At 36.8% G+C, this 18,594-nt stretch overlaps 1 protein-coding gene across 1 annotated transcript in view; it reads right to left on the bottom strand.

Annotated features, from left to right (window-relative positions):
- Positions 1-18,594, bottom strand: part of ALDH1A1 (aldehyde dehydrogenase 1 family member A1) — a 156,673-nt gene that overhangs the window by 25,918 nt on the left and 112,161 nt on the right. Inside the window, 1 exon segment of the mRNA XM_079112055.1 lies at positions 9,638-9,742. Within this exon segment, the coding sequence (XP_078968181.1) occupies positions 9,638-9,742 (105 nt within the window).

The following is an 18,594-nucleotide window of genomic DNA, read 5'->3' as shown; positions in this document are numbered from 1 at the left end:
TTTGGGAGGCTGAGGCAAGAGGATTGCAAGTTCAAGGGAAGCCTCAGCAATTTAACGAGGCCCTAAGCAACTTAGTGTTACAAAATAAAATAAATAAAAAGGGCTGGAAATGTGGTTCAATGATAATGCACCCCTGGGTTCAAGTCCCAGGTTAAAAAAAAAAAAAATCTCAGCATGAAAAATTCTCAGTATTAAAAAGAAGGAGGGGAGCAGGCTCTGCGAAGAATGAAATAGAATCCTGCCATTTGGGAGGAGGAAGGCCAGAAACCTGGAGGAAATGTCAAGCAGGGGCAAGTAAGGGGGCTTGTCTCTAATTTTTGAGGGACATACCTAATAGGCATATTGATCACAATGAAGTAGGAGACGGTGTAGAAAGTTTTGTGGGGCAGATGATGGACATCAAGAGAAAGACTAGAAAGCAACAGATGAGATGTTACATGTGCTTCCAAACCCCTGAAACTGACACCCAGTGTGACTTTTGATTCATACCTTGACTTCAAAGGTTTTATACGATGGCCACTGCTTTACAATCTTGTATCTTTGTGTTTTACTTTTGGCATTTCCACTTTTCAGTTTCTGACTAAATATTGGTTTGTCTTAGTGTAAAAGTTTCTGTCAGCATGACAATTTTACCAGTTTTTGGAAAAGAAAATCTGTTTTACAATATGAAATTAATAAAGTAGTTTAAAAAGCAAAGCGGGGGCGGGACGAGAAAAAGAGAGAGATGAAGGAGACGTGGCCAAGGTCAATAACTCGAAGTGAAGTGGCTGAACTGAGTTTTAAGGAGAGCCTCTCTGACTGTAAGTCCCCTTACACTTGACACATTCTAATTCTTCAATGATTGTTCTACCAAAGTTTCTGGCAAAGCTTAAATCCCAAATAGTGAATATCTTCTGTGGTCTCTGGGGCCTCTGCAGCCTGTCCACTCTCATGAATAGCCCATCAGAGACTGTTGAAGAGTAGATATTATAAATATGTGCTCATTTCTTTTGTGCAAAAATAGCATAGAGGTAATGGAACTATTTTACAGAGGTGTCTACCTGTGATAAGCCCTCATCTCCCAGTTGGGTACAAAAAATCCTTCAGGTAAGAGTAATTTCTTTTTATTAATAACATACCGCTTGAAACTACATTGATTCAAGCAAACATTGAGTGATAGATTGCATTCACACTCAGTCAGCAGGTCTGGCCTCTTGTCTTTGCTCATACTCTTCTCATTTTGTTTTTCTTGACCAGGTACACTCCTCTAGTTTCCTAATCCACCTCAGTTACAAACTTGGCCTATACAACCCCATGCAGACCTCTTCTCATCTCCTACAGAATAAACCTACTACAAATATCACCATTTCTTTTACTACTTTATGTGAGTGTTCACCCCATCAAATCAGTTGCAAACACCTTAAAAGCATACATCGTTCCAACATTTTTTTTGGTATGCAGGTCAGTAGGTTGCAACATTTTGCAGAAGATATGATTTCCTTTGAGAGTTAGAACAGTAGGAAAGAAACTGCTCTTTCTGTGTTGTTGTTGATGCTCCACAATTAATCTGAATTAATGACGCCTCCCCCTTGGTGAGGTATGGATCTCATATTAATACTCTCCTCTGCAGATTGTACTCAAGAAGCCCCAATCTTGCAATTCTGCAAATTAATATGCAAATAAATAAACTATTTTCACAGTGCAGATGCTCTCAGATTAATCACAGAGTTACATCCTAATAAACCTGCAGTAGGTTGAAAATAGCATAAATTCAAAATGCATTTAATACACCTGACCTACCACATGTCAATGACTATCTTATAATAAAGTGCTGATTATGTCATTTTAATTTTTTGCCTACGGTACACTGTTGCAATGTGCGGTACAGTATTGGTTGTTTACCCTCCTGTTGTGTGGCTGTGTAGGAGCATTATCCAGTATTGCACAGAGACTATCATACTGGATATTGCCAGCCTGGGAAAAGATCAAAACTGATCATTCAAAGTATAGTTTCTATTTAATGTGTATTGCTTTTGCATCTTTGTAAAGTTGAAAAATTATGTTGAAACACTGTAAATCAGGGAACATCTTTATTCATCACCAAATTAAGATGAACTGAGGCAAGAACAGTGTCTTAGAAGTATAATCTTTCCTGATTAAGTGATAACATTTACTGACTACAAGCAAAGACTCTTTTATTATTATATATCATGCACTGGTATATCTCACTGTCAAACTTCTGGAAGAAAAATGAGTACATATATTAAAATCTATGCATTTATTGCCTGCTTGCCTAAGAAGTACATATACAATGCATATTTGGGGGCATTCAGTTAATCACATTGATTGCTTATTTTGTTTTATGCCATAAATTCTGAACTTTTTAAAAATAAATTCAGAGAGCACTGTTTGCAGGTCAAAAAAATAAGGCAAACCACAAGAATCTGAAATTGCTGGCATGATCTGTGGATACCAAGACATATAAACATACACAGTTCTGTGTTTAAAATCTGTGTGACGGCTTTCATTTGGATGCTTCTTCTCACGTTCTGTCATTGGCCTAGCCAAATATGGGCTATCATAGGCATTACTGGCCTCCCAAGGGATGTGGACGACAGACACTGGCTTCAAGACAAGTAGCTCTGCTATCGGAACACATCCCGGAGAATGCTGCTCTAAGCAAACATGCTCTGAGGTTATGTCTTTGCATCATTTCTCACCTCTCCTCTTTTCACATATTATAATCTTGCAGGAGTAAAACAGAGTAATGGCCGAGTTTAATTGTTTTTGAAGAAAACAACCCAGATTTTAATTTGGATTTCTCCTTATTAGCTATGTAAGTTTTGATGGTGCCCGATGGTCTATCCATCCACCTAAAGATTCCCACACCCTCCACTCTGTAGCATTCCTATCATTAGTCGCTAATGACTTCACCGTTCAGTGAAGGAAAGAGATTGCCCTTTTGAAATAGTCAATCAAATGAAAAGGACATAAACCAATTTATCCTACCATATTATAAACCATGGAAACCACAGTAATCCCTCAGAACTCAAGAGAAATTAGTCCCAGAACACATACCCCTGTAGATCAATAAATTCCACAATGCGGAGGACTTTTATACACAGTGACATGGTATTTGCATATAACCTATGCCCATTCTCCCATATACTTTAAATCACCTTGGATACTATAATGGCTACTACAATGTAAATGCTGTATAAATAACTTGTTATGCTGTATTGCTTAGGAAATGACGATGAGAGGAAGAAATTGCTATGCATTCAGCATAGACACAACCATCACACAACATAAGCATGGTGGGGTGAATCCACACATGTGGAATTGTGCATCTGGAGGGCCTACTGTACTCCAAAGTAAAATATGTTGTGCCACAATTTCTTTGAGATTCAGTTTTCTTATCTTTAAAGTCAAGGGTAAGTACTTTCATAGGGTTGTATTGAAGATTAAATATAGGTAACCCCTGATACACAGTTCCCATGTGACAGGCATTAAATGTTCACTAGATGGAAATGATTGGTTACTGTAGTCCTAGAAGTCAAACCAGCATGAAAATGACTCTCCTACATTTCAGTATATTTTAATAAATACTTCCTTTTAGTTCACTCCCCTCGACCACTGTAGGCACTTACTGTTTCCTTATCAACAGCCTCTCCAAGTTCATTGTCTTCCCTCCCCAGCTGTCTTGCCTATGACTACCAGAATAATCTTTCCTCATATAGCTTTATCTTATCCTTTTCCATTTCAATGTTCGCAACGGTTACCCTTTTATCTACAGTCCCAAGGACAAACTCCTCTGCCTGGTTTTCAAAGTCCAGCCTTTTGGGGCCGCCCCTCACTTCCTCAAAGCCCTTTTATCTACAGTCCCAAGGACAAACTCCTCTGCCTGGTTTTCAAAGTCCAGCCTTTTGGGGTCCCCCCTCACTTCCTCAAAGTTGGCATTCATATTTTTTGTTTCTATCTGACCCGCTCCTTTTCATCTTTGCTCCCATAATTCTCTTTTCCAAGAATCTCCTACCAGCATGTCTCTTTACTTTCAAAATCCTACACATTTTTCAGGACTCTGCTTAAATATCCCAACCTACTTTAGTCATTGGCAGTCTAATCCAGCTGGATGACAGCTACTAGTTGAGAGCTCACCATGCTGTGGGCCCTAAGATAAGTCCTTTGTAGCCCCCAAGTTATCATGCAGGCAAGTATCAGAGGCCTTACCTTACAGGTGAGTAGACTTTGTGGACTTGAAATCTAGCAGATAATAGAACGAAAAGTTTGATCCTATATCTGGCCTCCAAATCTCAAGCTCTGTCTGACAGTCCTAATAACATCTTCTTTGAAATGAGTATTTACTGCTATCTGTATTACAAATATACTATTTCTTATTATTCAAATCTATAATATGTATTTAATAAATATTTCATAATTTGGTTAACTACCTTACCAATCTATCATGTTATACTGATGTTATAAAAGGGTGTGCCTTATATAATTTACTTACTCTTATAATTATATAATAATCATATTTTAATTGATTCTATTATATAACAAATGCTTGATATTATTCAAAACTATTAAGCAGAAAATAATTTTTTTTAAAATTTCAAAACCAGGATTCTTTTGGATTTTTATTTCAGAACTTGCATTTCCAGGGATATGAGTTTTTAATTAACCAGAAAATAATTTGGTGCATTGACTCAGATTCACAACCATCAATAACACTGTTGCCTATGGCATTGAAATGTTTCCCAGGCTGAGTACAGAAAGACGGTTTGAATGATGAAGAGATATCAAATGTCTCTTCAGCCTACTTAAGGAAGGACTAAACTTCTCAGTCACTCCCAGATGGTACATTTCCATGTTAAATTAATTCAGAGATGGAGAAAATAGTTATCAGACCAGTTTTACTTTTACACCTGCCATAAGCACTTACTTTAATGGACTTTTACTTTTATCTCCACCAATTATTTGTTAGGTCATGCTTTAATATTAAAAGCAGATTTAAGGATTAGTCCATACAGCCTCAAAGAGCCACTGAAGTGAAAAGAAAACAGTTCCCACCCACATGTGCACTTTGCTTTATAACCTCCACTTGTTCTTAGCCCTCCTCCTTTCTTTATGATACCATTGAAAGGCAGGAAACTGCCCATTGTTTGCTCCATTCTACTCAAATTAAATCCCTAAAGACTTTTGGCTAATTATCTAAAGAGTCAATTCCAGAATATTAGGTTTACTGTGACCATGTAATTGGCTAGATTTGTGCCTTTAACTACACAATGTTACTATACATATATACACTTGCTGACAAAATTGTTTTGAACGATAATAACTCTTTTAGAAACAAAAGTGTTGGAAAAGTTCCGAAAAGAACACTATTCTAGAAATGCTGAATGCTAAGCAAACATTGCTTACTATAAAGAGTTTGTATCACCAATTTAGCTGGGGTGATCAAATGTCCAATCAATTAGCTTATTAGCATTTTGACTTGAAGCTTTGCTGATGTATTAAGTGGTTTTGGTCTATTCTATGGGCAGGAATAATGGTCAGTAAGCACAGAGCAGATCAGTGGCAAACGTCTCTACAGTTTCTGGTGTGATCATCAGTTTTCCTTCACTGTACTGTAGGAAGAAGGTAAATTCCACAAACAGTGCCAAGAAAAATCTCAGACTGCCCGACAAGGTTTCTTCTGGAATCTAGGCACAGAGACTTGTTTTCCTGGTGAAACTAATCTCAGTGGCAAAGCAAGATGTTCTGCTAGTAATCCAGTGGCAAAGATGAATGTTCAAAGCTTCAGGGCTAAAACATCAAACATATTACATATTTTTTTCTTTGGTTAATTGCAAACTACAGTCAGATCTGCAGTCTTCCAGTTGAGTGGCATTTATACCTATGTAATAAAGTAGGAGGCAACTGTCAGGGACTCAGTCTGTGTACACCTAGGCCTCAATTGCTTTATTTTACCTCCTCAGGCTTGCTGGAGTCACTCAAGCAACCACAGGGTCATTTGAAATAAAGTAATGTGTGCATCTCTGAAGTCTCTGATAAAAGATATTCATTTCTTCTTCTTCCTCTTCTTTTTTTTTTGTAATGTGAAGAATACCACAGACTTCTGAGTATCCTACAGCACTTTGCTAGGGTGGGTCCGTATTTCTGTCTAAGCTCTGTCTTGAAGTGTAGAGTTCATGAAGTGTAGAGTGACTGTCACAGCAAAGTTTTCAATCATCAACTTTTTTATCTGCCAAAATCCATGCCCCCGCCATATGTCTATTATCAGTTGACTTTCAACAAAGGCACCAAGCATGCATTGAAGAAAAGAGGTTCAATAAATGGAGCTGGGAAAACTGATACTCACACACAGAAGAATAAAACTGAACTCCTACCTCTCACTACAAATACAATCAAGTCAAAATGGATCAAAGACTGAAATGAAAGGACAGAAACTAAGAATACTGGAAGAACACATAGGGAAACCCTTTACAACATTAGTCTAGGCAATGCTTTTTTGGATAGGACCCAAAAGCCCAAGCACCAAAGGCAAAAATTAACAGAAGGGTTTGTTTCAAACTAAAAATTTTCTGCCCAGAAAATGAACAAACTACAAAATGGGAGAAAAAAATTGCAAGCTATTTATGTGACAGGAATTAATATCTAGAATATATAATTAATTTAAACAAGCCAAAAAAACCACCCACACATAATCTGATTAAAAATTGGCAAATGATTGGAACAGACATTTCTCTAAAGAAAATGTGAAACTGTTTGACGTCACTACTCATCAGAGAAATGCAAATCAAAACTACATTTGATTGGTACCATCATCCAGTAATCAGAACGGATATTAATAAAAACAAACAAACAAAAAATAGATGTTAGTGAGGATGTGGCAGTGGGGAAAGAACCCTTATACTCTTTTGGTGGGAATATAAATTAGGCTAATCATTATGGAAAACAGAATGAAGTTTCCTCAAAAAACTAAAAATTGAACCATCATATGATCCAGGAATTTCATTTCTGAGTGTATATATACTCAGAAAGTGAAACCAGTTGATCAAAGAGGTGCCTGCACTCTCATGTTTATTGCAGAACTATTTACATTAGACAAGATATGGATTCTACATATCAGCAGATGGATGGATAAGGAAAATTTGGTTTATATGGACAATAGAACATTATTCGACCTTGAAAAGAATGAAATCCTGTTATTTGTGACAAAATGGATGGAGCCAAAGGACATTATGTGAAGTAAAATAAGGCAGGCACAGAAGACAAATGCTGCATGAGTTCACTCATAGATGGAAACAAAAAATAAAAAGCTGATCACAAAGAAAAGAGTACAATAGAGATTACTAGAGACCAAGAAGAGGAAGTAGAAAAAGCAGCAGAGGGATAATGAATAATGGGTTCAAAGTATTGCTAGGAGGAAGTTTTAGTGCTTTGCAGCACAACAGGGTGACTACAGTTTACAACAATCTAATATATATTTTATAAAGAACTAGAAGAGAGAAGTTCATAGGCTCTAAAGATAACTGTTTAATGTGTGAGGTGGTGGAAATGGTAATTACCCTGATTTGATCATTGTGTGTATGCATTGAGTTATCACATTTGACCCCATAAATATGTGCAAATATCATGTCTATTAAACAAATGTATGCCCCTTATTAAATGCTAACCCTTGAAAGGGTTACAATTTGTGGTTTAATACTTTAATTTGATGGTTTGCAAAAATGTATTCTCCTACTTCCTTCCCAAAGAACAATATCAGCAATGCCTGAGGATTTATTAGAAAGGCAAATTCTCAGGCTCCATTCTAGTACTATGGAAACAAATTGTAGGGAAGAGTGTGGATCTGCCATCTTAAGACACCTTCCAGGAAGTTCCGAGGTACACCAAATTTTTCAGCATTACTGCCTTGGCAATGATCGTCAAAACTATTAGAACTTGATGGAAGAGAAAGTTTTTGCATTCACATATTCAGTTGCATTGAAACATTGCCAGAAGCAGAGAATATGAACGTAAGACATAATGCTGATCTCCCCAAGAGTACATTGTCTCAGACTAAGCAATCAATACCTATATGACACCAGGATTATCATCAGCAAATACAATATTCTATAATGACACAGAAGAGAGAAATTCTACCCGGGAAGGTTCAAGACAGCTTGAAAGAAATATAAAACACTGTAATGACGGAGGTTTTATGTGCCTGGAACTTTTGAAAAGCTTTGTATGTATCATTTAACCCTCCATGTATTTCCTAGTTCCTTATTTTAAACAAAAGGAACAGGAACTCTTAAGTCGAAGTATGGAAACTCTGTACTCTTACTATAGATGGTGATTTCAACTATTTCTGAGGACTGAGCTCTCGACATGCAGAGGCAGTGACCAGTAAGCAATGTTTGGGGAGTGACACTGGGCATGGTGAAGTTGGAACTTGTAGGTCAATGTAGTGGCCTTGGACAGAAGCCATAGGTAAGTGTTGAGCAATATTATAAAGGATCTTTGTGTGTAGGGAAACTTCCCCTAAGGCAAGAGAAGCAGAGTGAAGAACTCATGCATGGTTAACTCCTTAGGATGTAAAGAAAGTGAAATCTGAAAGCAAGTGACAAGTGTCCATTCTGTTCTGTTTCTACTTCTCACATTGTTGACTCCTTTTCTGAAACTCCTTTGCTCTTCAAGGTCTGAGTTTCACTTTGTTCTGATAATATTGCAGTCTGAATCCAGGGCCTCCTAGAAAATCCAAACAGGTCTCTCGGGTTTCTTGCTATGTTGGAATAGGCCTGTGTGACTCAGTCAGTACTTTGACATTTGTGATCTCACGGTTTGAGGCTAAGGGAATGAAAAAGTGGAAACTGGGCAGAAACCTGTGATAGTTCCAGTGAATACTATGAGCTTACCTTCATAATAATTTCAAGGTAAAGCAGTAACCATACTACTCACAGGTTCTGGGGGCAGGACAGCACTAGAATACTGATTTCATTGCTTATTAGCAGTGTCACCTGGAGTAAATCATATCCCCTCTATTCTGCCATTTATCATCATTTGTAAAACAAACTAAAAGTAAGTGTATGTTTCTTCATAAAGTTGCTCTAAGTAATAAATTAAAACAGCTTTTAGAATTTAAAAAACTGTCACTCAATAAGTTTGTGTTTTTGCTTTTGTTACTAAAATAACACTATAATTATTCAATTAAAGTCATTTTAAAATTCAACTTTTAAATGTATTTATTAATATTAATTAGATAATTTTTAATGAAATAACTTGGCAATATATAGTTTCTATGTTATTTTATTTTAGTTTCATGTAGCAACTTAATGATTCCATATGATTAAGGTTTTTCTCTTTTTTAGACCTATGAACAAGGCCTCTTTATGTAGTCTGTGTGCATAATAAATCTAGACATTATTCCAGTTGCAAAATAATCAAGGAAAAATAATATGAAAATAATCATCATAACACCATAGGCTCATTATCATTACAGGTCCATCAAGTACCCTTCATGTACCAAGGACAACCTAGAAATTTCCCAAATTGCCCTAGGAGCCACATTTTGATGACATTTGTTAAGCTTGCAATGGGGTTCGAGAGCTCAGAATGGTGAGAAACAAAGAAACCCTGCATGAAATGGAACCAGTATTTGGAAACTCACCTTATCCCCTTCTTCTATCTCACAGATTTTCTCTTCAGTCGCAGGATTAAAGACAGGGAATTTCTTGCCACTCACTGAATCATGCCATTCATTGTTTATGAAGATCTGTAAGGATGTGGAGAAACTAGATTAATTAAAAAAATATGTAGTGAATTTTGGATATTTTTATAAACTTAAGTGGAAGCATGATATGATATTTAAGTTTTGTTTTTTCTCCTCCCCCTTGAAAAATGTTTGGTTGTTTCTGACATTTTACATATAAACACACATACATACACACAAATATGTGTGCACAATAAATAAAGTAGTATTTTAAGTTTCATGAAAGTATATGGTCATGTCAATATTAGAGATTATAGACTGGAGAAAATGATTTAGAAAATGATGCTTTTACCTGAAATTGCCCTGAACTGGAGGTAGGAGCAGAAGTTTTGGTGGGCTTAATCTGTCAATCATTGCTCCTATTTTCTACTTCAGATTGTGAACATGCTCATTTGGGACTACTGGTGATTTGGTATCACAAGTGATAATTTTCTGATGCTTCATTTTACTGTTATAAAGCTAGCTTTTGAGTGGGTTTTAAAAAGAAGTTTGCTTCAAAAAAGTTGGCTAATGGTGTGTTTTTCATCAACTTTTTAAAGACATAGGGGATTTGTTCTTTTAGAACGAGTTATCTTATAATTTATTCATATTCGGATGAGATCAGGTGCTAGATTTTTAAAGATATCTATAAGACAGAGACATGAATGTAAAGAAAGAGTGGTCCAGAGAATTTGGAATTTTATTCTACAAGCACTGTAATGGGAAAAAAAAAATTGTTAAAGTATCAAAAAACATCTAATCGTTCTTAACTCTTAACTCTAATCGTTCTTAAGTCTTAACTTTTGCAGCCTTGAATTTGCACTTCCTCTAAAACTCAGCTTTAATATTCATTTACTTGTACAGAAGAAGAATATTTGATAGAGCCAAATTAAGGAATAACCCCTTCATGACAACTACAGCTATTCTGTTTCTGACATATACTAGAGAAATCTTTTTTCATCAGTTTGTTTCTCATTTATTCTCCTTTTTTTCTTATTACTGAAATAGGAAAACAATCATGATAAGTATTGTATGGCATATATTGCAACTTTTTGTGAGGCTATGACAACATGAGTTAGTTCATTTAATTTTGATTCATAGAAAATTGATATATCCAGTCTTAAAAGAGATGTCTTACGCATTGGGTTTGTAACATACATCTTAATTGAGGCACCTCTTCTGACCTGTTACCTACAAATAAAGTATTAATAGTTCAATCCAGCATGTACTAAAATACCACTGCCCAAGGTTTAAATCAGCTGGTATGTTAAGTGAAAATCACTTAGTTATTAAACATTTACCAGCAATGGCTGTCAAGGTCATACATTCTGCACATGAGGACACTATGCTATTTGTGACTTGCTACAAAATGAGGCGGAGGACAAGCCTTTTTGTTTGCCTGTCTGCACCAATACAATTGTACCTAGAACAAAATGACATTATCCTATACATGCTGAAGAGTTCAAAAGAATTTTAGTGCTAGCTGGAATCAATAGGGAAAAAAAATGTGAGCATGAATAAATAAAGGACAATGGGACCCAAAGCAGTTCAGATGCAGAGACCAGCGATGTGGAAAGATAGGTACATGAGGACGATCGAGTACCAAGAAAATCCTTGCTACTGTGATAGGGTAATCAAATACAGAGGGAGACCATGAAATTCATCAAACCATACTCAAAAAAGAAAAAAAAAAATAGCAGCTTAGGTCAACTCAATGAAAAATAAATTCAGATTAAAGTACTGAGTTGCCCAACGTCTCTTAAAGTGACTCAGAACACTAGCTACCAGGAACACACTTTATAGAACCCCATAATTACTCTGAGGGAGTATTTTCTTTTATGCATCCCAGGCCTTTACTGCTTAGTATTTTTCTTCCCAAGGGAAGGCTGGGAAACACTTTAATCAACCCCCACTCCCTCTCTTTCTCTGGCTCTCTCTCTCTCTCTCTCTCTCTCTCTCTCTCTCTCTCTCTCACACACACACACACACACACACACACACACCCTTTCCTTCTTCAGTTACTGATATATGAAATCCCTAGTCACTTTTTCACTTCTCCTTGTTTCTTCCTACTATCCAACTCCTCTCCCTGTCTTCCCTGCCCTCTACCTTTGCCTAATTAAAATTTAATTTTCACTCAGTTACTAGAATCTTCCTCAACCAACCAAGTTCAGCTTTTTATCTAAATCGGAATACTTCAGTGGCTTCCCTTGTCAAGCCTCTTAGCATGGAAGCAGTTTATGATCGGGCCTCAGCATGCTTTTCTAGCCTTTGCCCTTGGGGTACCCCAGTTTGGGCCTCCCTCTTCGGCCTCTAACACTACGACCTTCTTTGTACCCCACCTCTACTCATGTTCCTTCTCAGATTGTAGTTTCATTATTTCCTTCTTGTACTTGAAACTAGCTAAATACATCATCTCCTCATGAAGATTTTATTAGTGTGCTTCCATTGGATGTAAACTTTTTCCCAAATAGCATGCAAATATTCATGCAATTAGTTGTTAGGTTTTGCTTTGTGTTAAAGTTAGATATCCACATATCAGCCCATGAAATTTCAAACGAATCACAGTACCTGCCCTAGGTTTTTAATCAGCCTTTCAAAACTTGCATCAGATTCACTCACACTTGCTAATTCTGTCTCCCTCTGCCCTAAAGATTGTGTTACCTCCTCAGACTTTATATCTTTAAACTGAGAGAGCCTAAGTCTCATCCTGCAGAGATACACTCAGAATTTCATCCTTTTATGGTATAAATTCACACACACACACACACACACACACACACACACACACACACACAATCAAATGCAAACAACATGCAGATGTCAGTCTGTTAGGCTTCTGGTGAGACTTCCCAGCTCCTGCCTGGGTCCTCTTACCCTTAGGTCTGTGATAATTTGTGGTTTTCAAGTTTTCAATAATACACCCTCAATACAATATATTTTGCTCCCTCTGTATAATTTATTTTGGTGCAAGAATCATTATAATATATATAGACCATCTTGCTTTATTATCAGAGTTGTGCATCTTAACTGTATCTAACCCTTACCCCATCCCTGCACCCAGATAAAAGTCAGCGAATGTTTTGTCAATGAACATTAACCTAATGTAATAACACAAGTTCATCTGGCAGCCGTCGGGCAACTGAAAAGATCCGTTCTAGATAATTTCAATGCCATTACTCTGCATCATTCAGTTTTAACTTTTAACAGAGGAGAACATTGTTTGAACTTGTGCTCATTTTTACAGAATCCTAGATGGTCACTTTTGATTTGCAGGAGACATTTTTGCCAAGTAATGAGCAAACACTGGAGACATCATCTGGGAGGTACTGTGGGAAAATGCAGATGAATTGGCTATGGGCCTTATCTCCAGAGGTTTATAGTCTAAGAGGAGATGGCTGGCTGACCCACTAAGGTAAGTCAGTGAGAACCAAAGATGTACAATTAAATGGCCAAAGCAGTGATTCACAGAAGAGAGTCATGGGCTGGAAGAAAGTGCTGAAGGAAGGGAAGGGATTGGTGGACGGGTGGAAACCAGCAAGGGGATGGGCAAATCTTGTCTTGCTGCAAGACAAGTGAAGAGATCAGCCCCAAACTGAGAGTGTCAGTGGAAAGAAAGTCAGGGATAAGATCTGACGATGAAAATCAAGTTCATTTGTGGTTGATCTTAATCCCCAGGATGAAAAGCTTGAACTCCCTCCTGGATCAAATAAATGCTTTAGGAATACTGATTTTAAAGTGCTCCAAATGAACTTGAAGTACAGTAACCAGAGTCTAGGAGATTAAATCAGAGACTAAGTTAACAAGCCAAGAATGAGATAGGTCCTAAGGCTTTAGAGCAGGTGGTAATACCTACCACAGTAGGTGATCTGAAGTCTGCAAATTAAAAATTTTATACCTTCTTCTATACACAGAGCTTTCAGCATTAAGAAAGACTTCAGTGTAGGTTATATGACCTTCAAGAGCCCTGAGGGTCAGGTGTTGACCCACCCTCTTCTTCCCCTTAGCTGTGGAGAAATTATTGGTGGGAACTACCTTAGTTATCTTTTTACTGTTTTAATTTAATTAGCTTTACATTTGGCATTTGTCTGCTACCTAACTGTGTGACCCAATGGATGTGAATAATCACACTTCCATTACATTAAATGGTCATATGGAGATGTCCAGGCCAAATGAATGTTTATTATAATAGTTGTAACACTTTATTTTAGTCCAGTTGAAATGATCTGTCGTAGGGACAACCTCATTTTCCATGTGTGATTGGTCTTAAGCAATTTAAGGGAAAAGGGGATGTTGCTATACAAGTAAAATATTCTTGGGTACTATTTAACCATTATATTCACTATATTCCATTTATGAATTTTAGACTGAGGATGCTTTTGAATATTGATGTACAGCTGACATCAACTTAAAGTTTACAGTATTGGTTGGAAATGTTTATGTATACTCATGGAAATCATAGAAGGAAATACTCAGAAAGAATATTGAGGCAACTTAGAAATTGCTTTCTACTCTACATTTAGATATGTCAAATTTAAATAGATGTATCATATTACCTTTGATAAATAAGTAGCTGTTTCCTGGTTGCAGTTTAGTATCTAAGTCATAATTTTGGGATAGTATTGCTATAGGAAAAGTTGCTATTATCATTTCTGTTGTTATTGTCATTATTAATCTATTTGGTGTAAAACTACAATTCTAAATAAATAAGCAATTTTATCAAAATATTTCTGATTTAGGTTCAATTGAATTTTACCAATGGGAAAATAAAGCTCTACTAGCCTTATCTACCCATAGAAGATTTTGGAGACTGTTGGTTAAAGTGGAGAAGTACTGACTCCCTCCAACATGGTACCCTAAGTCACATTACCTTTGTAGGATAGCAACTGAGCCACCAACCCTAGGGTCTTACTGAGAAAGCCAAGACTTTGTTGGTGGCCAATCACATTTTTAATGCACAAAGGATTTCTTTTAAGATAGTCCAAGGTGGTGATGAGAGTTCCATTTTATGTTACCTGCATGAATTTCCAATCCTGAAAGCCAGGGTCACAGCAGGGAAGTGGTGGGTGGGAACACAGACTTGCAGGGAGTGAAATGTGCTGCAAGTGTATAAGTGTTCTCCCGCCCTAGGAACCTGACCAAGTACCAAAGACCACAGGGAGTGTGATATGAAAGAAAGGGATGATGAACAGTAAGTTAGGTGGGGTGTGAAACATTTAAAAGAATTGAAGGAAGATCTCTGGCAACTACTTTCAACCCAAACCCTGAGGCAGCAAAGCAAAATGTTGAAACTCAAAGTAGAAAAATGTAAAAGGAAATTAAGGAGGAAATAACAGATGGAAGGAAAATATTTACAGTCAAAGGACTAAAAACAAATGAGAGAATGAACGAAACAAAAATAGGAGAAATAAAAGTTCTCTTCCATTTCTGTTTTATATTATAGCCTGACTTCTGTAATCTGACTACATACTTTTTAATTTTTTTTTTTTCTGATTGTTTAAAAAAGTCATTCAGACTTTTCTTGTCAGGGAAAAAGAAAAGATACTGCAACATTTATTTTCAACCACACTAATGGTCTTTCCTAAAGATAATAAAAATACTTGCCAGCAACTTCTGTATATCATACATGTCCTGTATTCAAGAGAGAAGCTTCAGAAGCACTAGAAAGTTCTTTGTATACTTCATATTTAACAGTATCAACACTCAATTTCACCATTGCTTACATGGAAGTCCTCTCCCTTCTAATGAAAATGCCAAATACAGAGCACAATTCAGTCGTTTCTTATTTGTACTTTTTTGACCTCTAAAAAAGTCTTTGGAGATCAGTGGAGAGAGCCTGATAGAGACTTAGGACAGAGGAGGTATCAGTCAAAGCAAAGTTTTCAGAGCAGTAATATCTATGTAAATTTGCAGGGAGTAAATGCCTTTAACAATTGCAACATTATAATAAATCATGTAGAGATATTGCAATGCCAGAAAACCAAATATCAGCAACACTTTACATCCCTTCCAGAGGAGGCTGATAAGTTTGTGGGAACTTTTGATACACACGTATGCACACATACAAACACTCAAAACATAGTAGTCATGAAATTCAGGTTTATGCAAATACACTAGTACCTCTTATCTGTAGGGAAATATTGTAAGATCTTCTGTAGACATCTGAAGTCACTGGTAGTATCAAATTCTATATATGCTATGTTTATTCCTATATGCATATATCTATAATATAGTTCAATTCATAAATTAAGCCAAGTAAGAGATTAATATCAGTAAAATAGAATAAACAATATGCAGCAATAAAAATTATGTGAATATGGTATCTTGCTCTTGCTCTGAAATATCTTTTTTTTTTTTTTTTGGTGCCAGGTATTGAACCCAGGGGTGCTTAACCACTGAGCCACATCCCTGGCCCATTTTTATATTTTATTTGGAGACAGAGTCTTGCTAAGTTGCTTAGGGCCTTGCTAAATTGCTGAGGCTGGCTTTGAACTCATGATCCTCCTGCCTCAGCCTCTCCAGCTACTAGGATTACTGGTGTTATGCCACTGTGCCTGGCCAAAAATATCTTATTATACTTTTCACTTGTTCACTGAAAGCAAACACTTTATGATATCGCTTTTGTATATAGAAATTGCCAGCATCACTACATATACATTTTGGGGCCATTATTAAGTAAAAAAAAAGTTACTTGAACACAAGCACTATGAGATAGACATAGTAGATTTCATAATTTAGATGGCTCCTAAGGGACTAACGAGGGGGTAGTGTACATAGTGTGGTACTTTGGACAACATCTGATTCACTTCCCAGGTGGGACATGGTACAATGGTGCAAGACTTCTTTATACTACTCAGAATAGTACACAATTGAAGATTTATGAATTGTTTATTTTTGGCATTTCCTATTTAATATTTTCTGACTTAGGTGATGATCACAGGTAATCAAAACTACAGAAAGTAGAATTGGATAAACGGGGACCACTGTACTGTCTTTCCTGATTTGTTTATTAGATTTTAATTAGATATTCAACTATAAAACAATCATCGCTCAAGTTCTTTTGAACATGGCTATATGTTGTCACTTATATCTGGTCAACATGTAATGTATCCCCTGACCGCAGTCATGATAGTGTCATGAAAACCCAACCCCCCTCCTCTACCGTCTGACACTAGATCAGTGCTATGTAGGACAAACATATCTCCTCATTATCTATCTGCATTCACATGAAAGGCTGCTCTTTTTGTTGTTGTTTTTATTTTGACCTGTTCTACAGATTACCTGTGACATTTCACTTCAGAGGCGCTACCTCAACATGGGGTTGCTCTTCAAATGAATTATTTCTCATAAAGTTTGTGAGTGCTTCTCACCCAGTTCTATCAATTCAATTGGTAGTTAGTGAAAAATTCCATAAGCGAAATCCACATTTAAAAAGTCATGTGATTTATGATGCTTTCTAAGTCTTTTCAGTCAGGCTGATTAATCTTCAGGGAGAAGTTATGTAAAACAGTATGGGAGAATAAATAATATGTCCAACATAAGAAAAAGTCATGAACACTTGTAATACTGAGAGTCATTCTGAAATGGAGATAAATCCCTGTCTTAGGATATGTGCTATTTACTTTGAGATTTCTATTGATTAGGTTTTCTTAAGTGAGATTGGAGTACTACTGTCTTTTCTAGTTAATGGATAAGTAATATGTGGGAAAGCATCAGATATGAAATGACAGGACTCAGAAAGCAGTACAGTCTTGTATTTGCAACTTAGGATCTGGGTGACCTTGAGAAAATCAGTCACACCATCTGAGCTTAGGTTTCTGAACTTTAAAATAGGACCCTGATAACATCTTTTTTAACTCCTTCCCATGGGTTAATTCTGAGCTGATCTTAAGATAAATAGATGGAATCAGTTTTGAATCATGACAGCAACATAATTATAAATTTCGACAACACCAAGTACCGAACAATTAAGAATTCTAGGCATCCTCTTAGGAAGGAGAGGTCAAAAAGAGATCAAATGGTAAGTATTGGCATTTTCCACAAACCACTTAGTTCTCTCAGATACATTCCAAGGAAGCCATTTTTATTCCCAATTCACAGACAGGGAAACTGAAGCTCAAGGAGATTGGAAGATTGGCAAAGGTCACATTTACTAAGTTTAGAAGATGAAAATAGAAGCCAGGCTGAACTTGTTAAACCACGGTACCTTATAGTCACTTGGCTATTCGTTCAGTTACTTCCAAGCCTCAAGCAAATAAAATATTGCTTCAGTAAGAAGTTAGGAAAAAAAATCAACTGGAGTGGTGGTACACATCTGTATTCCCAGGGATTTGGTAGCCTGAGGCAGGAAGGTTGCAAGTTCAAGGCTAGCCTGGGCAACTTAGTGAGAACCTGTCTCAAAAATCAATAATAAAAAAAAGTGGGGGGGCGAGGGGCAGGAAATCCAGGCGCAATGGTGCCTGCCTGTAATACTAGTGACTCAGGGTGACCTGGGAAGCTGAGGGAGGAGGACTGAGAGGTCAAACCCAGCCTCAGTAACTTAGCAAGGCCCTAAGCAGCTCAGTGAAGACACTGTTTCTAATAAAAATACTTTTAAAAAAAGGCTGGGGATGCATCTCAGTGGTTAAATATCCCTGGGTTCAATCCCTGGTACAAGAAAAAAAAAAAAAAAAGTTTCTCAAGTGAAAGTAGTGCTAGTGCTACTATACAATCATCTTTGTGTTGAACATCTTTCTAGTTTAGTCCTGTTGTAAGCAACCCTCAGTGGTTTCCCTTCCCCCCAAAATCAGTCAATGCAACCGCAGTCTGCATCTCTATTCTAATCTCACACATTCTTTTCCTTACTCTATGCCAGCCATATTAGGCTTTGGACAGTT

The sequence above is a fragment of the Sciurus vulgaris genome, assembly GCF_902686455.1.
Source record: "Sciurus vulgaris genome assembly, chromosome: 15".
Taxonomy (NCBI): Eukaryota; Metazoa; Chordata; class Mammalia; order Rodentia; family Sciuridae; genus Sciurus; species Sciurus vulgaris.
This window is presented reverse-complemented; position numbering and strand designations above follow the sequence as displayed.